Source organism: Pseudonaja textilis, chromosome Z (genome assembly GCF_049901715.1).
Source record: "Pseudonaja textilis isolate UNSWEBS1 chromosome Z, rPseTex1.2, whole genome shotgun sequence".
NCBI classification, from domain to species: domain Eukaryota; kingdom Metazoa; phylum Chordata; class Lepidosauria; order Squamata; family Elapidae; genus Pseudonaja; species Pseudonaja textilis.
Window position 1 is genome coordinate 84,207,679 of NC_142008.1, and position 25,670 is coordinate 84,233,348.

General features: G+C 36.0%; 2 protein-coding genes and 1 long non-coding RNA gene across 4 annotated transcripts in view; 2 read left to right on the forward strand and 1 right to left on the reverse strand.

The window, feature by feature from the left end:
- The window catches only part of IMMT (inner membrane mitochondrial protein), a 32,084-nt gene extending 12,865 nt beyond the window's left edge, over window positions 1-19,219 (forward strand). For both annotated transcript variants that reach the window (XM_026717285.2, XM_026717286.2), the window contains 9 exons: window positions 1,465-1,569; window positions 2,128-2,264; window positions 3,901-4,004; window positions 5,620-5,755; window positions 7,394-7,523; window positions 10,780-11,003; window positions 15,136-15,267; window positions 16,433-16,562; window positions 18,251-19,219. In XM_026717285.2, coding sequence (XP_026573070.1) covers window positions 1,465-1,569; window positions 2,128-2,264; window positions 3,901-4,004; window positions 5,620-5,755; window positions 7,394-7,523; window positions 10,780-11,003; window positions 15,136-15,267; window positions 16,433-16,562; window positions 18,251-18,858 — 1,706 coding nt within the window. In that variant the 3' untranslated portion in view covers window positions 18,859-19,219. The remainder of the gene's footprint in view (window positions 1-1,464; window positions 1,570-2,127; window positions 2,265-3,900; window positions 4,005-5,619; window positions 5,756-7,393; window positions 7,524-10,779; window positions 11,004-15,135; window positions 15,268-16,432; window positions 16,563-18,250) is intronic.
- Window positions 19,220-22,045: 2,826 nt separating this feature from the next.
- Window positions 22,046-25,392, forward strand: LOC148124121 (uncharacterized). Its single transcript, XR_015740264.1, has 2 exons — window positions 22,046-24,339; window positions 24,595-25,392. It is a non-coding gene; the product is annotated as an uncharacterized LOC148124121 (long non-coding RNA).
- The window catches only part of PTCD3 (pentatricopeptide repeat domain 3), a 35,854-nt gene continuing 35,229 nt past the window's right edge, over window positions 25,046-25,670 (reverse strand). The window contains exon 24 of the mRNA XM_026717303.2: window positions 25,046-25,425. Coding sequence (XP_026573088.1) covers window positions 25,380-25,425 — 46 coding nt within the window. The 3' untranslated portion in view covers window positions 25,046-25,379. The remainder of the gene's footprint in view (window positions 25,426-25,670) is intronic.

Consider the following 25,670-nt stretch of genomic DNA (forward strand, 5'->3'; position numbering starts at 1 on the left):
TTGAACTTTCTTAAGGCAGCGGGAGCTATAAAGCTCTTCCAAAGAGGGGAGAGGGCAACCAGCGATCTTCTGGGCAATGACATTAACCCTCTGGAGTGCTTTCCTATCTGCCACTGTGCAATTGGCAAACCATACAGAGGTGCAGTATGTTAAAATGCTTTCTATGGTGCAGCGGTTCACTGTTTTGTAACTAATTTTAAATCCCTCTTTAGTGAAATCTTATTGAGATCTGTGTAATTTTGTAAGAATTCAATGTATCTGTCACAATATTTAAATATAATGAATAGCCTCTTTGACATTAGAAGATAATAAGATAATCAATCAAAAATAATAAGTTATTTCATTGGTTTCCTCTGATCTTACCAGATTTTTACTCCAAGGTTCCAAAAAGGAATACATTTACAGATTATGGTAGTGTCCATAAAAGTTTTTGTGGCCTGCTGCTACTATCTTCCATAGTAAGCTGAAATTTGTGATTATCAAGATTTTGCTTTTTTTTTTTCTGTTACCTGTTTTTAGTATATTTTCTTAAATAAATTTTACATTTTGTAAGGCTTTCCTTCAGGCAGCCATAATCTCCACTTTCAAATTGTGCCTTCTGAATTTTTGAGTTGAAGGTGCAAGCAGAATTTCATTTTGGCACTCGATGATCCAACTGATCGAGATACTTCAATTCCCACTATGAAAACAGCCCTACATTTTATTTCAGAAGAACCATCAAAAGAGCAACTTTCTTTAGTCAGGTGTTACAAGAAATGGGAATTTTTCCGTACTCGTACTGAATTCTCCAAAGCTCAGTGTCACTACATAGATTTTACTGTTGTCTCTTCAGATCCAGAATAGTGTTAAAAGCTGTAATGTGTCTTCATGCTATTTTGAGGATGAGCAGAAATGTGGATCTCAGTTGCTCACACTATAATTTCAAGAGTTATGTCCAATATGTGTGTTTACACCATTAGAATGATTGAAGGCATAATTCAGTCATCAAACCCTCATTCCTAATTGTTTAAAATAAGGTATTAGGAGGACATTTCATATACCTGCAAAATGCTTTCCAAGCACCCAGGCCTCTATAGAAATGTAGCAAATAAGTAAATTTCTTAAAAATAAAGTTTGCTTAATCTTGGTTTTTGTTAGTGTGCAGCAGAAATTCAAGTCCAGAAAAAACACAGATGACTGATTCAGGAGGATCATTAACTTCTTTATAAACATAATGAGATGAAGTAAAGTTCATAATACCAGTAGTAGATTTTTCCAACATGGAAGTTAAAAACACAACTCAGGAGCTCAGAGCAGATTACTAGTTTCACTTTCAGAATTGAGAGCACAGAGCTAAGCAACACCCAAATACTCAGCCCTCAATTCAGCTCCCATTGGTTGACTTTGTTAACTATGTCTCTTCCATTCATGAATACTCTTGACAGTTTTCCTTTCAGTATTGTGCTTAAAAATATCTATATCTAGGTAAAGAACATCGTCATGGTGACGCTGTTGTAAAAGAAAGGCCACCTGAAGAGGTTGCAGCTCGTCTAGCACAACAAGAAAAAGAAGAAAAAGAGAAAATTAAGGGTATGTGGGTAGATATTGTGATTACTTCTATACAATTTCAAAAACATGATTTTAATTTCAGCAGCTCTAAAATAAACCTTAATGGAACTGTTGATTTTACCACTTGAAAAGATAATTTATGTAGTTCATATTCATTTTACAACACTTAATAGATTCATGAATTATTTTCATATGCATTTTATTTAATTTAATATGTATTGCTGCTTATGAGCCGGCAAAGTTGTGTGCCAAAATATCGTTTGGAACCATGGACCAGTATATAGAAGTATTCCATAAATACAAATCCATGATGAGTGAATCTGGAACTTTTAAGTCAGAATGGACAGACGGCCAACTTTAAATATTTAAATCTGATTTCTGGTCTTGACTTTCTGCAAATATTTATCCATATTTTGCATTTCCTGAAAAATTATAGTCAAATGCCAGATCTTTGATTTTGTTTTTAATTTTAAGAAAATATGAAAAAAGATATTAAAAATTAAACTGGAAGATTAAATTAACCAAGTAACATTAATAATCAATAAAATGAATCTCAGTTTTTCACCTTCCTCTTTCTAGCCCTTGCAGCATCCTTGGAAAGCGCTTTGAATAGCACTGCTCGTATCACTTTGCAAGCAGTTACTCTCCAGGAAACTGCTGTCCAGGCTGTCAATCTCCATGCTCAGAAACTGAAAGAAGCTATGGATAACTCTGAGGTCCACATGTTTTATTTTTATTATATGTTACATTTTTGTACATTTTGTTTGATGTTTTTAATTGCTAAGGAAAGGTTGCTAAATGTCTTTAGAGGGTAAAACCAATACAGAAGTTATTCAACAGTACAGTAGTCCTCTCACTTACAAACAATAATTGGGATCAGAAACTCCACTGCTAACAACCCAGTTGTAAGACAAAATATCACTTGACTTCCTGCTGGTTTTGCCATTGACTTTGTTGGAAGTTGGCAGTGAAAAATCACAATAATGACCACACAATTATTGGACATTGCGAGCCTTATAATTGCGAGCCAATTGCCAGGCACCCAAATTGTGATCAGAGACATGGGAATGCTGTGACCTGTTTTAAGTATCCCTTGTTCAGCACTATTGTAACTTTGAATGGTGGCTGAATGCATGGACAGTAAATGAAGATCACTTATATGAAACTTGAGATGATATTATAGCTTTTTGCTAGAACAGATGACATTACTAGGGGAACATTGTAAAAAAAAAAGTAAAAGGCAGTTGGATAAAATCTATTCAGTGGCAGTGCAATAACTGCTCACAGCAATGCAAATGTGTATCTAAATAAGTTGTATAACTTTGTTACATAAGAACCAGGGGATCTTTTGTGTAAAACATCACAAACTTCTGATTGAAAAAATTAACTTGAACTACACCTGTAAGAATCGGATCGACATGCTTTAGGATTCTCAAGAATGTTCCATTCTTGTAATAGTTGATTTTGTATATATTTAATTGAAAGTGTAATGTTCCTGTTCAGAAACATTTTTCTATTAGAGGGATGAAAAGTTAATAAAGATAGTTTTCTACTTAACAATAATTTGTTTAGTGACTATTCAAAATGAAATTGGCACTGAAAAAAGTAAATTGTGATTGGTCATTGCATATGATAGTTACAGCATCCCTATAGTCACATGATCCAAAGTTGGGTTTTTGGGAACCAGAATGTATTTATGACTGTTGCAGCATCACAGGGTCATGTAATCATCATTTTCAACTTCCCTAACTGGTTTCCAACAAACTTAGTCAATGGAAAAGTTGGTTTTACTCAACAACTTGAATGATTCTCCTAACAACTATTTCAAAAAAATTAAAAATAGGAACAACTCGCTTAACAACCACCTTGCTTAGCAATTTTGGTCCCAACTGTGCCTGGAAAAAGCAATATAATTACTTTTAATTAGATGCTTAGTATCAAAGTGCTCTAATGCATCTTTTTCAGTAGAATACTCTGAAGATATATTTTGAACAAGACAGTGCAATTCTGTTGATTAGGAATTGTCTGATTTGAAAGAAGCTAAGATACTTTTTGATTATGTAAACATATATTGCATTGTTGAATGAAAGATACTTTTTCAAAGTTAGCACATTTATACTCCTACTAAAAGGTACGAGAGAGAACATCTACAAAAGGTTTGGATATGTGTCACCAATATGTTAGAATAGGGTAGAGTCGAGTAGTGTAGAGTAGAGTAAGAGAGGAGAACAGAACAGAATAGAATAGTTTATTGGCCAAACATGGTTGAGCACACAAGGAATTTGCCCAATAATGAATAATGAAAATGATAATAATAATGAAAACGATTAGGTATCTTGAATATCTTGCTAGGTTCCAAGTGAGAAAAAGGCAGCTCAGTGGCGAACTCTGGAGGAAGCATTGAAGGATCGTAGAAAAGCTGTGGATGAAGCTGCTGATATTCTTTTAAAGGCCAAGTGAGTTTTCTAGTTTTTATATTAAAAAAGATGTTAAAAATATTTCTACTATAAAAACAACAATTGTAGAGTTTTTGTGTTAATTTTAGTTTCAGTAATTAATGACTGAGTTTATACAATGAACTAAGCTATAGTTTACTTCAATTGGAGTTTGTGTGTTAATTTCCCAGCTGTTCTGGTTTCTGAACTATTTATAGCTTAAAGAATAACTCCAGGCAGTTTTGGCTTCCACAAAAAAATATGGTTAAGCAAACTCTGGGCCGATGTTACAGGTAAACTCTAATCGGTGACTGGAATAAATAAGGTAAATTTTTAAATTATATAATTTAATTATATAAGGGTTACCGCTACAGTACCTCTTAATAACAGTTATTGGCACTGGAATTTCTATCACTAAATAATGCACTTATAAAGCAAGAAGTCACTTGACTGCATTCCTTAGTGACAGCAATGTTAGTAGTCTGTTACCGTCATTAAGTGAGGATTGCAGGTTGCTAGGCGAGGACCTCCTTGCAACTTCCTGCTGATTTCCAAAAAGTACAGCCCATGGGGAAACTATTACAAAGTCGCAAATCTGAGGCAATGCAAATAGGTTGATGGGTAGGTAAATGGCTGCTGTTGGATCAGGTGTGACAGTGACTGGCAAGGTGCTGCAAGTACACAGCCAAGCTGGAAATAACTGCTGCTGGGTTGGGAAGGGTGGACAGTGGCTGATGAAGTATAACACAATCATTGGCTAGGCTGCGTGTGACTGCTGCTGGGTTGGGGAATTCTACTGAAATGACTTACCACCTTTCCTATTGGCTTCCCCCTTGATTTTACTCATAGGAAGTCAACAGGGAGGTCACAAATGGTGATCACATGACTGTGGGATGCTGCAGCTGTCAAAAGTGCATACTGTGCAAGCACCCAAGTCATGATCATGTGACCACAGGTAAACAGTTGTATATAGACCAGTACAACTTATGCATTCAGAACCACCATAACATCAAATGGTCACTGAAAGAGTGGTCTGGGAACTACCTGTCAATAATGCTCAATGACATCATTAAAAAGGAATTAGTTATTTGGTTTTTTTAAAAAAAGGTCATACCACCTTATTTGTTTGTTCCTATTTTTGTTTAGCCTAAAACATTCACGTATTAATTGAAGCAAATTTAGATGGCTTCTCATCACACCTTCGTATGACTCTGAGCAGTATACTGCAAAATCAGTTAAAAACAAATATAAACAACCATAAAAACTAATTAGAAATAAAAACCAAGATTTCAAGAAAATTAGCAATATTATAAAGATAATACAACCATCTCAAAGGCTCTGTCTTTTTTGAGATCCTTAAGGTTGCTGGAAAAACATTTTTTAAGGACTTTCTAGAGGCTGGTAGGGATGATATGTAAACATTACATATGTAAATACATGTAATGTTCATTTTATTAAATATTTTTACACTTTAGCACCTATGATATTGTGTGAACTAGTGTCTGCTGCCTAAAGAAGTTAATAACTCCTGCTTTATAGATACAGCAGTGACAGATTTGATTTTCATCTTTTTGGGTTTTTTTTGCTTGAACAAACAATGAATGCTGGTATATTTGATGATTTTGGTTTTATTTAGAGAAGAAATAGAAAAAATGAAAGGTGTGATTGATAATGCCAAGAAGTCTCGTATACCTGGAGTCAAACCTCACATTCAGGGCATAGAAGAGAACCTTCATCGTATGATAACTGACTTGGACAATGTGGTCAAAAAGGTAAACTCGTAAAAAATGGGCTTTTATAGATTTTTACTGATGCTATGGATATTTTAGTGAACTTTAATACTAAAAATCAATTTATTGTTTAATATCTCCAAAATAAATTAATATATTTTCCCATAATAAAAATATAGTATATTTAACAAATAAATATTTTGCTGAGAAATACATGAAATAGAAACTAATTTCACTCTCCCTTTTTTCAAATATTTTCTTTGATGTTTATGAATTATTGGATAATTACCGTTGCCTTTGCATTTTTCTATACTATTAGTATTTCATCTCTATTTTGTATATTTCTAACTAAGGAGTTTTTAAATTATTTTTTTAAAGTAGTCAGAGGTTAGGGAGTAAGAATCTAGGAGAAGAACAAGGAACGTGTGAAAGATTGCTGTTTCTTCAAAGGCAAAAAAGTCAAATTCCTTAACTATAACTGGTACTATTTGAATGATGGCCTATGTATACACATAGTGGTTTCTATGTACACACAACTCCTCAGAAGTTCACATAACTACAGAGAAGAGATGTTCCCATCTTCCCTGGGGAGGGATTGAATCTTTCATATTTGTTCTTTGGAACTTCCACTCAGTTCCATCAGTTGGAAGTTAATATAACTAACTGGGGTGGGAGGGTGGGCGGGGGGGACATTCATTACCCTCCTGAGAACCACAGATACAGATAGTCGATCTGGCTTTTTTCTTCATATTCTCTGTAGTCCTGGATTGAGCAACTAGACTACCATGCCTTGGGTAGGTGCAGAGATCCTATTCAGACAATAGGAATATTAGAGAAATCATTTGAGAATGAATCATTTTCATCATTCTCATTGAATCTTCTAGCTCATCTTCAGAAATGGACAATTAGCCCATATGATGTTTTTCTGAAAATTGGCTGTTATATGTGGGATGAGAAAATCACAGTGGTGAGGAGGCTTGTCTGTGACTGCTGTAGTTGGTAGATAGTCTGTTAGGAATCAGACAAGATCTAAGAAGTGGAGGTCAGTGGTAACACAGTTGGTCCATCCATTTATTCTATCTATATCATCTATCTACCTATTTATTCTATTTTTCCTCCCTCTCTAAATTTCTGGGGTTGTAATTAAATTGTTACTATCACTGCAGATGCTTATATACCTGTCCAAATAAGGTTTTATGTTAAAATGTGACTCTTCTGCTTTTATTTCATTTTTAGTATTTTATCACCGGTATCTGCTTCCTCTAATAGTAATGCTGTCTTACTGTCTTATTCATGTCAGGAAATATTAAGTGTTCCCTTTCTGTTTTCAAATGAACATATTCAAATACATAAATGTCATAAATCTCATAAATAATAAAAACAAGTTCAAGGTGTTTTGCAAAATAATTTCCCTCTGTTTATTGATGTACTTCCAGGAGGCACATTTGTTATGATTCAACCTCAACTTTAATAATTCAGCTGGACTAATAATGCAGAAGAACTTCTGAATGTAATCACAAAGCGCTGAAGTAATTGATAAACGTTGCCCTTTGAATCATTGGTTAATTGTTTGTTACTGGATATTCCTGTTCCTGTCTGTGTCTACTCTAGACATTGTTTATAAAGTTACTAACCAAATACCCACTTGAGATTTTAAGCTTTTTTATTTTTATTCTATAGGTACAAGCAGCACAGTCAGAAGCTAAAATAGTATCACAGTACCATGATCTTGTAACCAAAGCAAGAGAAGAATTCCAGAGAGAGCTGGATAGTGTTACTCCTGACATTCAGACTGGTTGGAAGGGGCTAAGTAAGTAAGATCATAGAATATATAAATAGCTGACGTCATGACCAGCATCTCCATTTGAATGCTTGATTTTTGGGGGGTTAGCTGGATTAATACTTTCTCCTTGTTAACTTCTTAAATTGATGCCTACTTAATTCTGTGGACTCTTAATCATGGATACTTTCTTTTGAGCTTGATATGGGTATATTGTTCTTTCCATCAGCAATAACATAGTCTGCCATGTACCTTAAATTTGAGAATGTGTATGTTTACACTTAATAAACAAGCAAACTCATATTCATCCAATATTTAAAATACAGAACAAAACAAATACTCATCAATTAAATTAAAACCACCTGCTTGCATATGTTTCTTCTAAGAATGATATTTATACAAAGTTTTAGATATATAAGAGATCTTCATCTATGACAGACAGCAGTTCTACAAGTTAGACAGAAGTAAATCCCACTTTCTACCCAATATCTTTTAAAGTTCTAGGAATGTCAGGGATTGAACCTGACACCATCTATAGTGTATTTTCTACTGTTCTGCTGTTCTTCTGCCTTTTAAAAGGGACATTGGCTGGGCTATTTTAAACAGCAAAAACTCCTAATAAGCTATTATTATTATTTAAGATATTTTTCACCATATATTAAATTACATTTTAAAAAGAAGATATTATGTTCAAATATTAATGTAAATAATTCAGCCACAAGTAAATTAAAGTCCACTGAAACAAATCAATAAAGTAGTTGTTCCGCTTTGGATGACAAAGTGTATAAATTAAATAAATAATACGAAGTAGTTCACTAAAACAGCAATTAACTGTAAGTTCCACAGTACTAAATGGCTGACATACAGTACATCCATGCATACCTATAGCTGTTTTAGGTAAACTTTGTTACACAAACCCAGAGAAAGCAGTAAGCAAAAGAAATTAAAGATCAGAGATAAAAGAAAATATAAGCACATCTAATTTACACTAATATCAATCATCTTCTCCCATCATATCCATAATGATTAATGTAATACCTTAACCACTACATCAGGGTATCTCTCCTTTATCATTTACTCCCCTTACATTCCTAATTGCAAGTTTCCATATGCAAAATTCATTCCCAAATTCATGCCCCTAAATATTTTCATTGATTTTGTCCATTGAGATTTTCACATAAGACAAAGTAGAGTGCATTCAGTTACCAATGACATATGAAGCATTACCTGTTTACAATAAGCACATAACATTGGTGATTTGCCATACATTTTAGCGTGTATGACTCAATCACAACTAAAACCACCAGTTCTATGCAGCTCCATATGAAACGAAAAACTGTCTTCTAAGTGATCTTACTGGGAAGTACAGATATTGAGAATACATAATCAAATAATTACTTTAGATCTAAGAAAGCAATTATAATACATTCTCTATTCTCAAGTCAATGAATCAAGTAAAATATTAGACAAATCAACATAAATATATAGTCCATAGAAAGAAACGGGCATTATGGAGTGACCAAAATGCCAAGGAGATTATGCATGCTTTTCCTTTATCATGCTGCAGTATCCAAAAATTAGGACTGAAGGGTGATGCAGAAAGATTTTAAAAAGAAAGTGCAAAAATTAATCTGCGTTACTGGGAAGAATGTATTGGTAAACAGTGATTGCACCTAGCATTCTGCATTGGCAGAGAATTCCTTCATATATACACACATTTGAGAGGGTGAAGCCCAGCTATAAATGCATGCTAGTATCATACTTGAATTTTTAACTATCTTCTTTATTAATTTTCAAGCCTTGGACTTGTATCTATTTTCTTTGCTTCTGAATACTTGTAACAACTCATTGATCTATTACTATGAATCTGGTTTAACTTCTTCATACCTTGATTTTCTCTTGCAGAAATAACTGATGTAGGTGAGTTCTTAACACAGTTGTGCTTTGTATAAACTTCTTATGTCTCTTGTTTATTTTAACATGAGAATAAAATGGCATACATACATATACATTTGATTTACATTTTTAAAATTATCTTTCTTAAAACTTACATAATCATTTTTTTAAAAAATGTGCTAATAATGCTCAATGTAAGGAATAACAGTTGTGAGCATAAAGCAATTACATGTATTTGTGTTCCAACATGAATAGTTATTTTCTTGAGCCGTTTACAAATTACTATTTTATAAAGTTTGTGTACATATAAATAATTTGTATGGATTTGTAAGAAAGTAATCCTTTTGTTTTGGTTCCTGTTAATTTTTTTACATTTAAAAATTGTTTTGTACATTGTTTATGTTAATGTTAAGAATATACATATACATTAAAACATAAATAAGTTTAAAACCAAATATTAAAATCTAAAGTGTTTAATGCATTTTTAAAATGTCATCAAATGATTTTTGACTTAATAACTTTTAAAAATATAATTCTTGATAGTAAGTTGCATTGAAATTTAAAAATAACAATTAGTGGTTCCTTTATTGAGCTGAACACAGACAAAGCTTCCTTGAACTGATCTAAAGATAGGATGCCATAAAACTTGTTGAATATAGATAATTACTTTTTAAAACTCTCTATAAAGTTTTTTCTTGGTGGTTAATTAAATCAATAAACTTATTCGATGATATAATTAAATATATTTGGAAATATTAATGTTTTTATTTTATTGTATTATTTTTGTAATGGTGCTGCATTTGTTTGGTTAGTCTACTGTAGAGATCTTTATGCAAAATAATTTGAGTCCAGTGAGTGTTTTTTTATTTCATCTGTAATCTTTCAGGATTCTGAATGCTTAAGAAATGGCATAAATTAATTCTTCCTACCTCTAATTGGGACACTCAGATGAGAAAAGGTTCATTTCATAAATACCTTATTCACTGTTGCAAAATCACTACGCTCCTTTTCTTCTTTGTACTCTAAAAGAATGATTAGATTTCACTGATGCTTTGTTTCCAGAGTACATGAGAACATACAGCAATTATTTACTGTTCTGTATTTCTATATTGCTTCTTTCTACAAAAAAATTTCCTCAGGTAGTTTACAGTATTTGGTTCTGATAAATGAAAGAAATATAAAGAATTTTGAATCAGACTTTTCTTGCTTTTTCCTAGTAATGTTGGATTTCAAGTCTTAGTTACATATTGGCTAGAAAGGATTGGGAACTGAAGTTTAAATTGTTTGGAGGCACTAGGTTAAGAAAAGTTGAAATAATCTTTGTTTATGCAGTTAAGTAATATGTGAAGATTTAACAATTTTGATCTGTTTAAACATCTGTCTTCTCCAGCTGACCGACTAACAACAGATGACCTGAACTCTCTCATTGCTCATGCTCATCGCCGCATAGACCAGCTGAATAAGGAGCTGATAGATATGAAAGTCCGAGAAGAACAACATATTAAGACAGCTTTAGAAAAGCAAAAACTGGAAGAGAAAAAAGCTTTTGAGTCAGCAGTAGCAAAGGCATTGGAACGTCATAAGAATGAAATCCAAATAGAACAGGAGAAGAAGGTAACTAATGAGTGTTTAATTTTCTGTCATACTTTTAAGTTGTCCGTGCACTGTTGGCCAGCAATTGGGGCAAGGATTCTTATTTAATGCTTATTTACTTAATACAATAAGACTGTATTCTAGACAGTGGTGATTTAGTTATGATAGCTTTGAGTATAAATTTTCAAGTAGACTACAGTATTTGCACTATTTGGAATGTACCTTTACCACCAAGTTCAGCTTCTAGTATATATTGCCAAATCAGTGCATATTAGTGGGATTAATTGGAGTAATGTCTGACAAACCTGAGATAGAATAAGCACTGTGTTACAGATCACTCAGAAAAAAAAGTGAACCCACTCATTCCCGTGAGGCAGTTGAAAAGAAAAGAGTTGGATGATTTCTTAAAAATAAAAAGTTAGCTACACAACTTGTCAAACACATTCAAAAGCAAGTGGACAGCAGCCATATAAGTTTCCTTTGCATGATGTTTGCTCTTCTAAAATTGGGAGATCTTGTAGGAATTAACCCCTAAAATCAAGATTGACAGAATCAAGAAAGTTACTTTTCTCTTAAAAGCTTCTTTGCTCTTAGTACAGTGGCTTGTCCTCCTAAACATGTGCAGAGTTTGATTATATATATACCTCGCTTTAAACCTTGCTTTATATTTAAGTAATCATAAACCTTAGCTTCTTACCTAGGTCATGTTCAAGCAGCAGCCACCATTAAATGATCTCACATTTTCATGGAGAGAGAATAATAACAATGACAAAACTTTCCATCTGTTAATTACAAAAGGCCACACTGCTTGAATCTGCATATATAGCACATTACATTACGTCCTAGGCTCTTGGGAAGAACTCGTTACATATGAAGGCCAATACCAGTTAAAGAGCTAGCAAATAAGTTTTAATATTTTTATGTATATAATATTACTAATGGGAGATGATGGCAAGAAAGTGATGGGCAACAGAGAGAAGGCAGAGCAGCTTAGCTCATTCTTTGTATCAGTCTTCATGCAAAAAGAAAAATTAGTCCAATCTACCCAAAACAAAACTGTAAAAGACAGGCTAGGAATACAATTTAAGATAAGCAAAAAAAAAAAACTTGATGGTTTACATTCCAGAGTTGTGAAGGCGCTAGCTGGCAGAAATTATCTTGGAATCCTTGAAACATATCTTTAAAGATTCTGGAGCAATAGGGAACTACTAGAGCGGCGGTCGCCAACCGGTGGGCCGTGGCCCACTGGTGGGCCATGAGAAAATTTTGGTGGGCCGCACAGAAATCTCACCCCCAGAACCCCCCCCCTCAAAGCAATTAATCCAGGCTGCGCAGAAACACAAGTCTGCGCCGCCCACATGGCCTGCAGGAACCCTCCCCGCCCACTCACTCTTTATACAGCAAACTTGCCTGCTAAATTGCTATTTTTCCTTTTTCCAACCATCATCTGTTCTGCTTTGCTGGGAGATTAGTTAGGAAGCAGAAAATGGTTGGATTTCTTGCTTTCTAGCTAATCTTTAGATCTTCGGCTATGCTTTTAAGCACAGCCGAACCTCCCTTAGGACTGAAGGTTCTATTATTCACGGCAAGCAAATTTGAGAGAATGAGCTAGCCGATGGCAGATAGATAGGTCACTGAATGCTTCTGTGAGTAACTCAATCTGCCTGCCTGCTTTGCCTGGGTAAAAGTTTTTCTTTTTTAAAAAAAAACCCAATATTTATATAAATATTTATAATATTTATATACAAGCCATGCCCAGCCAGTCACATGACCACCAAGCTACACCCACCAATTAGGCCACGCCCACAGAATCGGTTAGTGTTCCCTTAGATTTAAAATTATGAGTTTGGTGGTCCCTGAGGTCCTGTACTAGAGTACTGGAAAAGAGCTGATAGGGTTTCTATCTTCAAAAAAAAGGGGGTGGGGGCAGATCTTCCAGCTCCTGGAAAAGATAATTTAAAAAAACCCAGATCTGCAAACAAGTAGAAGCAAGCAAAGTTATGACCAGAAGTCAACTTATTAAAACAGATCATGCCAGGCAAATTTATTTCATTCTTTGACAAAGTGACTAAATTATTGGACCAACAAAATGCTGTGGACATAGAATACTTGGATTTCAGAAAGGCATTTGATATAGACCGCAACCTGCTTCTTGGTAAGTTAGAAAAACATGGGATAGACATCATGGTCAGCAGATGGATTAGTAACTAGTTGACAAATCACACTCAGCACATATAGTTCCTTAATGGAACTATAGCTACATACAAAGAAGTAAGCAGTGGGATACCCCAATATCTGTTTTAGGCCCAGTATTCTTCAATATTGTCATAAACTATATAAATGAGAGAATAGAAGAAAACTCATCAAATTTGCAGACAACACTAAGATGGCAGGAATAGCCATCACCCCAGAAGATAGGCTCAAGATCCAGAGGGATCTTGACAGATGTGAACACCAGGCCCTATCTAACAAAATGAAATTCAGTGTAGAGAAATCAACACTATATGTATACATTATGTGAAATTTGGCTTAATAGCAGTAACTGAGAGACTATCTTGGATTCCTAGTGGACAATCACTTAAATATGAGCCAGCAGTGTGCTGCAGCAGCAGCCAAAAAGGCTAATTCAATCCTAGGCTGCATTAACAGAGGGATGGAATCAAGCTCTCACCAAGTTTTAGTACTACTTTACAAGGCCTTGGTATGGCCACACTTGGAATACTGTATCCAATTTTGGTCATCACAGTATAAAAAAGATGTTGAGACTCTGGAAAGAGTGCAGAGAACAGCAACAAAGAAAATTAGGGGGCTGGAGGCTAAAACATGTAGAATGGTAACTGGAATTGAGTATGTAATAAAAAGGACTTGGGCAGTGGTGGCTAACCTTTTTGAGCTCCTGTGCCAAAAATTGTGTGTGCGCTCACACGCCAACATCCAGAAGGCAATGCGCAATCCCCCTGCGCATGCACGTGCGATCCCCCCCCATCCACCCCCTTACCTGCACTGCACCTCCCAGCTGATTTTTGGTCTGTTTGAGGCCTTTTTTGTCCTTCCAGAGGCTTGATAAAAGTTTCTGCAGCCCAAAAAATAGGCCCGTTTTGTCATTTCCGGTATTTTCGGAAATACAGGAAGTGACAAATGGCCCTGTTTTTTGGGATGCAGAGGCTTTCCTCAAGCCTGTGGGATGCCGAAAATCAGCTGTGAGGCACGTGCATGTGCAGTGAGGTAAGTTTGCTTGCAGCTCGCATGCCAGCACAAATGGCTCTGTGTGCCACCTGTGGCACACATGCCTTAGGTTCGCCATCATGGGACTAGGGCGACATGATAACACTGTTACAATATTTCATGCCATAAATAAGAGGGCGGTCAACTTATTTTTCAAAGCACCTGAAGGCAGGACAAAAAGCAATAGATAGAAACTAATGAAGGAGAGAAGCAACCTAGAACTAAGGAGAAATTTCCTGACAGTTAGAACAGTCAATTAGTGGAACAGCTTGCCTTCCGAAGTTGTGAATGCTCCATTACTTGATGCTTTTTAAGAGACTGGACAGCCATTTGTCTGAAATGGTATTGGGTTTCCTGCTTGAGCAGGGGGTGGACCAGAAGACCTCCAAGGTCCCTTCCAACTCTGATGTTCTATGTACCAGTCTGTTTAAGGAATAAGAGGTGTCCGGAGCTACTCCGAAAAATACCTCAAAACAAGAAATCTAAGTAGTACTTTTACACTTTGGCTTCATCCAAATAGAAGACTGATGTGTTTTCAGATGAGTGAATGGAAGTAGATTTGTCTCCCAATGATAGGCTTAACAATGAGTATTTGTAGTGCACCCCAGTCTCTTGTTCAATGTCTATTGTGGCACCTGCCCCAGTGAAAAATGTGTATCTTTGGACTATGTATTCCATTCTCAACCCTAAGTTTTACATTATGATTTCAGACCTTGTGGCTGAAATACTATTTAAAGGCTTTTTGCTTCTCGTTCCTGGTGTTTTTTGTTTTGTTGTTTTGCAAATTTTACTTAATGAATTCTGGAAAACAGAGAATTGCTTTGTGCCCTTTTAATTTACGTAAGAAAAATATGATTAAACCAAAGATGTAGTTTACAGATTCACAGGTAATTTTTGAAGAGGCAAATACCAGTGATTTTTCTAATAGGTTGAAGAAGCTCAAGAAGTTATGGAAAGTGAAATGCGAACTCAGTTACGTCGACAAGCTGCTGCACATGCTGATCACTTAAGAGATGTTCTCAGAATTCAGGAACAAGAACTGAAACAACAATTTGACCAGGTGGGGAGTTTGCTTTATTATAGTGAAAGGTCCTTTAAGGTGCTTCTGTCAGAAATTTTTCTTATTGTGCAGTAAGAGAATACTAAGGCTGCAGAAAACATTTGAAGGAATACTTTGTAAGAAAGGATGGCTTCTTTTAGGTCTTTCTCTGCTTTGATTTAGTAGCAGTTCAGGAAGAAATCCTGAAATACCAGTTAGTAAGAACATCTTGAAAACCCCTGAAATAAGCATGCTGAGTCTTAGAAAGATACAGCTACATGTTTTCTCCAATTTTTTTACAGAAGAAAAACGTGAAGGCACTTCTTCCAGGATTCTCAGATATTTTCTAATCCATTGTAAAGTTTAAATGCTTTGCATAATTGAAGTAAACATCAACAATCTCATTTGAAGTCACTTGTATGCAAGTATTCTTTAAAATTGAGGAATTGCAAAATTGCAAAATACCGGTTCTGTCCACCTCTGTAGAACCAGGAATTCTGAAGAGCAGCAGGCAGAGAACATACATAGAACCGGTTCTATGTCTGCTGCTGTTTTGGCCCACCTACCTGCCCGGAACCTTACCTGACCTTTATTTCCTTTTTCAACCCCAGCTGCTTTGTGTGACACAGCTGCAGTTGAAAAAGCAGGAAAAAAGAGCTTGTTCAACCACTGTGCACTTGTGCGCAGCGCTGCTCAGCTGTCCAGGGAGCTAGCTGACGATGATATACATGCGTGCAATATACACGTAAAATCACCGAACCAGTAGTTACACCAGTTGGACCCCACTCCTGATCTAAAAGGATACTAAAAGGAAAGCATTGGGAAAATCAGACAATAGTATGGTCTACAGCCATGCAAAGGAAGTGGAGATAGACATAAAAGGTAAATATTTCCCTTGCCAGTTGTGTACATTTGCTGATTCACGTATGCCTCTACTCAGATGTATATTCATTCATCTGTGGACTTCTTTGAATTTCCTTTATCAAGTTCATGATGAAATTCTAAATATCCAGAGTACAGATATATTCCTGGATGGTAAATGTGGAACAAATGAAAAGTGGCAGGTAATCCATGGAGTAAACCTTTTTTAAATCTTTTGGTAGAATATGATCTTTCATAATTGTTTTTAACAACTTCGCCCCCCATAATGTGGACACTTTTCCACCATGTTTTTTTTTTCTTTTAGAATTTATCTGAAAAACTTACTGAACAAGAACTTCAACATAAACGTCTTCATCAGGAACAGATTGACAACTTCACTCTGGATATCAATACAGCCTATGCCAGACTGAGGGGAATCGAACAGGCAGTTGAAAGTGAGTGCGGCATGTAATATTGTAACAGGAATATGCTTATCTTTAGTAAAATCTGGGTGGCTTATTTATTTATCTGCTTGTTTTGCAGATGGTAATTCCATTCTAGCAATCCAGTTCTGTACCAGAAAGTTTATTCTGAGTTAGAATAGGTAAAATAATCTAATATTTATAAACGGACTAGATTTCTGTATTGCTCTTTCATTTCAAATGAGAAACTTTCACTCAGTGAAAGAATTAAATTGTACAGTATGCTAAATCAGTACAGGTAATCTGTGATTCACAATTTGGTAATTTCTGTTGCTAAGCATGGTGTTCATTATTTTCCTTCTGCATTGACATTAAGTGAACCACACCTGTTAAGCAAATACAGCTTGTCAGAAGTTGGCTAAAAGTCATAAATGGCAATCGCATGACAGCAGGACACTCCCACCAACATACTTGTTGCTGTCAGGCCAGATGTTACTTAGCACCTCACCTAATGTTAAGACATCTGGTTATAAAGCAGGGCACTTGGAAGTTCTAGTTCCGCCCGCTTCAGCCATGAAAGTCAGCTAGGTGATCTACCAGTCACTCTCAGCCTAATTCCCTTCAAAGGGCTGTTGTGAGAAAAATAAGAGGAAGCAATATTGCCAGTTGTTTATAAAAAAAAAAAATGAACACAGAATATAAATAAAATAAAAATGAAACAAATACATGCCAATTTTCAAGCACCTGGATTTTTATTTTTACTTTAAAAATTAAAAACTTGTACATTTTTTTATTTTAAATTTAAAAAGCATTTTAAACTTAGTTGCAAAATCAGAATGAAAAATGACTTGTCCATAGTGTGATCTAATACTTCGTAAGCTAGTTTAGTGGAAGAGCCATATTGCAATTGAAAAGCACCAAGTATTTCAACTGGATTTGATCATTATTCTAAAATGTAGCTTTTGAATATTTTTGCAGTAAATTCAAGTTGGTTGTATTTGCATAACATATTCAGTCAAGGGTGTACAACTTCCATTGGCTCATCAGTTGTTGTAAAACTTCCTTCGTGTCCATGGTGCTTTTATTATTTTATAGTTTATTTCACCCATGAAATGTAAATCAAATAATTCGAATACATTATTACAGTAGCTTTTTACAAAAAAGCACTAAACTGTCACCAATTCTTTTATCTACATCCATAGTCAGTGGCCTACCAGAATAAGAGAGCCAACACAACCCCTCTTGGCCTTTAGGCAACTCACACGAAACACACAACAAGTAGTACTCACAGTTGCTTTTTATACACTTCCTGAGGTCTACTCCTACTTCTGGTAGTAGACTACTAGACCACCTCCTTTCTCACTCCCAGAACAACTCTCTCTTCCATCACTGTCGCCACCTGCTTTCCCGCTGTTCCTCCTTGCTGGACAGCTGGGCTGGTTGGGGAGGGATCTTAAAGGGGCAGAATAGCATCAGCCCAGTCATTAGGCAATTGTCAGGTAGCCCGGCCTCTCAAAAACTATTTTACAATAACGAAAGAATATAAATTACTTCTGTCATTCTTCATGTCAGTGGCTTAGCTTTACTGTAAGGTGCTATGAACAGCATTATAATTTGGGTTGCATCTTTGATTTAAAATGTGCTCAAGCTATAAATGAAAATGTTGATGCATTCTAGAGTTTATTTTCCCTCCATTAAATGTATGGGATTTTATATTACAGGCCATGTGGTTGCTGCAGAAGAAGCCAGGAAAGCCCATCAGTTGTGGCTTTCAGTTGAAGCTTTAAAGCAAAGTATGGAAACTGCTGCTGGGGATAGTCCCACAGAACCTTTGGAGGAAGCAGTACAGTCCATCCAACTCAGCTGTCCTGATGATGAATTCACCCGAGCCTTAACAGCTGCCCTTCCTCAAAAATCACTCAGTCGTGGGGTATACACGGAAGAGGCACTAAGGGCACGCTTTCACACAGTCCAGAAGCTGGCTAAAAGAGTGGCACTGATAGATGAAACAAGAAACAGCTTGTATCAATATTTTCTGTCTTATCTGCAGTCCCTTCTCTTGTTTTATCCTCAGCAGCTGAAGCCACCAACTGAGCTTGGTCCCGAAGATCTGGACACATTTAAGTTGTTCTCTTATGCATCCTACTGCATTGAACACGGAGATTTAGAATTGGCAGCTAAATTCATCAATCAGCTTAAAGGAGAACCCAGAAGGGTGGCCCAGGACTGGCTGAATGAAGCTCGGATGACCTTGGAGGCAAAACAAGTGGTGGATATCCTGACTACTTATGCTAGTGCTGTGGGCTTGGGAACAACTCAGGTGGACTAATATAAGCCAGATACGCAGGACTCCTATATCTTTTAACATTAGTCAACCAACATTCAAGATTTGCAATAGTACTGGGAATTGGTGGGAGACCTAACATGGTTCCAAACCATGCAAGCAACTCAAGTGTCATTGGGGGGGAAAGTTCCATCTCCTAGTACTCTTATAAATCTTAGCACCTGTTGCATTTGCATTTTTTTCCTTCAGCCATTTATCATGTCTGGAATGTGTTTTGTTTTTGTTTTAATCTATATAACACAGTTTCCAGGTATTACTGATTGAGCTTGTGAACCCACCAAAATAATGTTTATAACCTCTTACTGATTTGCCATTTGGCTCAATTAAATAAATGATATTTAAACAATTTATTTTTCACTACTGCTTGGATAAGGTAGATTTTAAAAAAACAGAATCAAATTATGTCAGCAGCAGATGAAAAGTGCATAAACGACCTGTCAGTTTCCCTTTTATCCGTTTCCAAAGTGGAAATATAAATATTTCCTATTTTGTATTGACAGATTTTCAGTGTTCATAGTGTGTTTTTAGCAATGGTACATTTATATATTTTTCTTTATGGAAACTTTGATACAAAAATTTCTCCTAAGAAAATTCTGCATAAGCCCTGAAAGCTATTTACCCATGCATTCAAGACACTACCATTATTTTTTTTCCTCCAGTATGAAAAGCAGTTGAGTTTTTCCATTTATTCCTATGTTGAAAAAAAATATAATATCCTTCTATTGAGAGCAAATGCTGCCATCAGCTGAGTGGGTCTACTCTATAAGGTAGACTACATTATCTTGAAGTAAGTTGAGACAGCATCCATGAGAATCCCATGGCTCTGAAGAAATGTTACTATTTCTGTTTACATGTGTGGTGTGGCTTCCAGTATCTGACAGTAAGAAAAAGGGCTGTGCAAATTTCAGAATATGTAAAGAAATGCTTGAAAGAACAGGGAGTCTGATTTCTACCCTATACTGCCAGACCTCCTCTCTTCCATCTATCTTTAGCTTCTGAAATATTTGCAAAGGGCAGGAAACTTCTTGCAATGTCTCTATTTTGCAGTGTTCAGCCATACTTTCATCCGCACTTCTGGCAATCTTCTTTGGATTTGCTGTGGAACATTTCAAGAATAATTATCAGACTAATAATTTATATTAATATAACATCACCCAACTCTTCCCCAAATCACCAATATTTCTCTTGACTAAATTAGTGGTTAAGGTATGCTAGAAACTGGGAGACCCGAGTTCTAGAGCTGCCTTAGTCACAAAGCCAGATGGATGACCTTGAGCCAGTCACACTCTTAGCCTTAGGAAGAAAGCAATGACCAAAGCACTTTGAAAAAAATTTTTGCCAAGAAAACTGCAGAGGCACTCACCAGGAGTCAAGATTCACTCAAAGGCACACACAAGCAACAACTTATAAATCTTCAGTAACCAATAGTGCCCAGTTGCACGAGGTTTATGCTGCTACCTGATGTTGAATCTGGATGGCTTATGGCAATAAAAACAATACAGAATTATAAAACAGAAAACAGACCAAAATATTGAAAGAAGGCCAATTCAATTTTAGGACATGCTCACCACCCTAATCAAGGCCTGGAAGAGCCATTTAAAAAACTTTTTAAATGACGGTAAACAGTCGTGTGTATCTGGAAAAATATTCCAGAGGGAAAGCGGTCTGACAGATGTCCCACTTCCTAGGTTTGATCATATGACAATGTTTGACCAATGGCATATGCAGTGAGTCAACTCTGGATGGGAAAATTATTGAAAATAAACAATCACTCAAGCAGCCAGGCCTATGCCAGGAAAGGATTTATGTCATAAACAGCTTCTTCCATTACACCCAGAAGCTAAATGGCAATTAGCGCAACTTATTAGGTGATGAATGTGGCATGCTGTGGTACCTCTATTAATGCTCGTATTGCTGTATACTGGACTAAATGATGCTTCTCGAAGTGTCTCAAAGGGCAACTGGACTTTTTCCACCTTGAAAACATTTTGCTTCTTATCCAAGAAGCTTCATCACTTCTGAAGGTGGGGAATGGAAGAATAGGTATTGGCAGTTGAGACTGGATGGGGGGGGGGAATGAAAGGATAGGTTGATAGAATGGTGGGAGGGGAGAAAATGCACTTTTGAAATAACTATGACCTGGATGACTCAGAATCTCCACAGAAAGCTTCCAAGTTGCTTAAGGGCAGCTCCTGCAGAGCACATTACCGTAATCATGTCAGCCCTTTTAAGAAGTCCAGAAATAAAAGCCACGAGTATCAATATTGCCTTTATTGTAACAATAACAGAATCTTCCCAATCTAAAAGCAATTCTCTGCTTTCCAGCCTTTATTTAACTAGAGAGGGCCCCTTTTACTTCCTTCAACCCCATTCCTCATTTGGATTCAGAGTTTATTTATCAGACCATTATCTATGATGTGGCTCTTCATTTTGTCTTCCAAGATTATTCTCACAACCCTTTACAAATGCTTACATTAGGTGACCAGAATATGTGACTAGAGGGTCTCCTACTACTACCAGTTGTAACTGGTACAGAAGAACCTCTGCAAAGACCTTCCAAGCTATAGTTGCTATGTGATCTTCAACGAGAAGCTGTTAAGAAAATTCCATCTGTACACTTGTCTGAATGGAAAATGGTCCTTCCAGGACTAACTATAGAAATTATCTAGGACTGGGTAAAACCAAAGTACCCATAACTTGGTCTTGGTAAAATTGAGCCTGAACCTTTTACTCCCTATCCAACCCATTTCAGCTCTACACACTGGGACAAAACATTGCAGCATTGATTGGTTTACCTAAGGTTGATAAAAGCAGTAGCACTTAAGACTTCTATACCACCCCATAATGCTTTACAGGACCGAGCAGTTTACAAACTTCAGCCTATTGTCCCCAACAGTCTGAGCCCTCATTTTACTAATCTCAGCAGGCTGAGTCAACCTTGAGCCTTGCCAGGATTGAACTCCAGGCTGTAGGGAAAGTTAGCCTGAAATACTGCATTCTAACCACTGTGCCACCAGGGCTTACTACCTTGGTGGTTCCCACCTTCTCTAAAGAGGCCAGCTTTTTGGAGCAGGAAATGTACTTAAAAGGCAGGATAGCATACAGATGACCAACCAAGAAAGTAGAACATTGGTTTCTTGGAACTAAAGACGAAGCACCACTGTTATATTTTCATCCCATTTATCACCAATATAGCTTTATTGATTCCATAACTACAAAAATACATTTGATATCAAATGAGAGAGATCCAATCCAGCTCTCAGAAGACATTCAAAATATTTCAAAAAATCAAGAGACAATGAAGAGTCAGGCATGTAAACCAAAGAAATGGATACCCAAGTGATGTTCTCTTCTGTACTCCCAACAAAAGATAGGCACCCAATGAGGGAGTGCCCCACTCACTCACATTTATAATGATACTTAGTTGGGCAGTAAAACATGGTCAAACAACCAAACTCCGAGAGAACCAAGGACTGTATAATTACAATACCTGGCTGTTTTGCAATTATGTGACCTTGCTTAGAATGCCACTATTTTATTTTTCTGTGAGTCCACAAAGTATGTTTATCAGTAATCTTGCTCTTATGCTGTTGGTATAGCAGCACTGAGTTTCTTCATAAGAATTTTTTTTGTCTCGGACATAAATATTTTCCTAGTTTAGTCTTGAAAGGATCTATGATTGAACCTATGATCCAATATTCTTAACAGATAAGGTTTTACTCTTTTCACTATTCCAGGCATGTTGGGAATTCTACAACTTTTGTAAAGTGTTTCTCTATAGTACACAAGTTGCCACTGTGGAATCTGCATTTGGTTTTGAAAGTTTTAACACAATTCCCTTCTTTGGTAAATGACCACTGCCTTCAGAAAAAAAGGTATTTTTTTCTCTTCCAAAAAACCGCTATCATGATGAAGATTTGTATAATTCTCCACGCTGATCGTATTTTTGTACCAAAATTAAATTCTATAGGAATGTTTTATAGAAATCTGGAGCCACCCCTGCTTTTATTGTCAAAACCCAAGGGAGAATTTGTAAAGGAACAATATTAATTGGACAACTGTAGAATGATTACATCTACTTGGGATATGAGGAATTCCAAGTAAGAGATATTTTGTTTGTATATTTTTAGCAAGCTGTTCAGCCAGAAGTAGGCAATGGCTATAAATTCCAGAAGAATCAAAATCACAGGTGGAATTCTATTGACTTTTCTTAGTGAATTCAGTGGTGGGTACTCCCTCCTCAAATAGTTACATTCTTGGCTCTGCCTACTGAGCAAGGGAGAAATGTAGCCCATTCTAGGATTCCTTACTATAGGAAAAGAGTATTCACAAATCTTCTATTTTCAAAATCAGCCTGTTTTTCAAAACAAACCAAAATAAACATGTAAAGCCACCGCCAAATCAAATGTGCTTAATTAAGGGGGGAAACACTTTCTACACCATGTTGCTTTTGAAAGTATTAAATCTGCAGAACTACATTGTGACATTGAAATATGTGCTATTCTAACAATGGTGATATTTCTATTTTGCGCCAGCTGTTTAGTTTTGATGTACATAAAAGCAAAGAGACATCCTTAGAACATTTGAGCTCTTCCTTTTTCTACTTTTAGTTTATGAGCTAGCCATCTACCTGGTTTGTTAGCTGATTCAAAAGTTTTGTTTCATAGATTTTATGTTTCATGCTCGTTCTTCTAGGAATGTTAAGTTTAATTTATGTCTAGTCTTCATTCTTTTTTGTCTCATTCTTTGGATCCTTTAGAAGTCTCTTTCTAGTTCTTTAATTTTTATCTTAGTTCATTTTGTTGTTTCTTTTCCATCTTGTTTTTTCTAATTGTATAAGCTATTGATACTCCTCTCATAAAAGCTTTTGCTGTATCCCATAAATTCTGCAAATTAGTATGGTCCTTTAAATTTACATTGAAAAATATTTCCTTTTCATTTTTTGTATAAAATCTTTTTCTTTTAGGACTTATGTGTTTAGCGTCCATCTCATTTTCTGTTTCCTTTATCCTTTCCAGGTAATTTTTAACGGATTGTGGTCTGCCCATATATATTGGGCATTATTTTACTTTGGATATTTCATTTCCAATTGTCTTATTTGTGCACACCATATCAATTCAGGACCACAATTGGTGGGGGTTGGAATAGAATGCATACCTTTTTTCATTTGGGAGTCTTTTCTGCCATATATCATCTAGATTAGTTTCTTGTACTAAGTCTTAGAATGGTTTTGGTAGACAGTTCTTTTTTATTTTTTGTTCTTTACCAATCTTTTTAAGTATCCACTATGGCATTAAAGTCCCCGACCAAGCATATCTTAGTCTGTCCTGTCTCCACTATTTTATCATATAATTTTTGGTAAAACATTTTTTGATTCAAATTCGGTGCATATATTCTCACTAACAATACTTGCTTTTGCGATATCTTCAATTGTACCATTAAGATTCTGCTGTTTTTCCACGTACCGTATTTATCGGCGTATAACACGCACAGGCGTATAACACGCATTCCCTTTAAGAGGGAAATTTCAGGAAAAAAATATGCGGCGGGCGCAGCGCTGACATCACGTCACGATGCTGCGCCGCCGCTAGGCACTATTGGGAATGGGATCCCTTAAAGAGGATTCCGCTCCCTGGACATCGGCGTATAACACGCATACATCATTTGCCCCCTATTTTCAGGGGGAAAAAGTGCGTGTTATACGCCGATAAATACGGTAAGTTTGTTTTGCATTCATCCATTTTTTAATATACATAGCCACCCCTCTTTTCTTTTGATTTGCCAATGCTACATATAATTTTCCTAATCTGGGGGATTCCAAATATTTACTCTGATTTTTGGATATGCACTTCTTGAAGGCATATAATATCAACATTCTGTTTTGTTAATTTTGTTAAGCTTTGCCTTCGCTTGGTCTGGGAATTCAATCCATTGATATTTAGCGAATTTAATCTAATTTCTTCTTCCATCTTATTAATAGTAGGTCTGACTTAGTCTTCTATTGGTCCTTGCTTCTCTCTGGGGTCTTGTTCACAGTCCTTCTCTTCTTGGTCTATCTCCTTCTTCTTTATCTCTTCCTCCTTGTTCTTCTTCTAACACTTCTTGTTGTTGCTCCTCTTTAGAGCTCTTTAGTCAGTTCAAATAGATTTTGCTTAAATAAAAAAACATCTGCTGAAAAGAGGCAAGTGGATTAATTTTTATTTCTATTAGCATCTCTAAGGAAAATGTAGATGCAATATAGTAAGTAAATAATTCTAGGATTCTGGCAGACACTGTGTTTTAAAAACTGAGGTGGTAGAGAATGAGAACAAACACTCCAAAACAGATGAAACCAAAACTTCCTACCACCTGCCATCAGATGAGAATCCACATGATAATAATACCAATATAATACAGTTATGTACAAGGTTCGCAGAGATTTTCAGAGCCACTCTCTGACAGCTATATTGAGATCAGGTAAGTTACTTTTTCTTTCAGCAAAGAGGAAGGGGTTTCTCTTCTGACCCCTATTTATAACCATCGCTTCCTTCTATTATATCAACCAGAGTCCGCCTAGGGGGAAAAAAACATGAGCACAATTACAGATTTGTCAAACTGCTGGCACAACAATTTATTATTGGCAAAAAATGTGCTTCAAAAGGGATAAGGCAGAGCCTGCGTAAAAAAGAATATGATATTCTGATCAAAATATCTCAGCTAGGACAGGGAAGCTGAACTAAGACATTAAACTCATTTGACAGCTTGGGCTAGTCTCTCTAGCTCTAGCTCAAGGGTTGCTGCTAGTTAAAGAGCTGCTA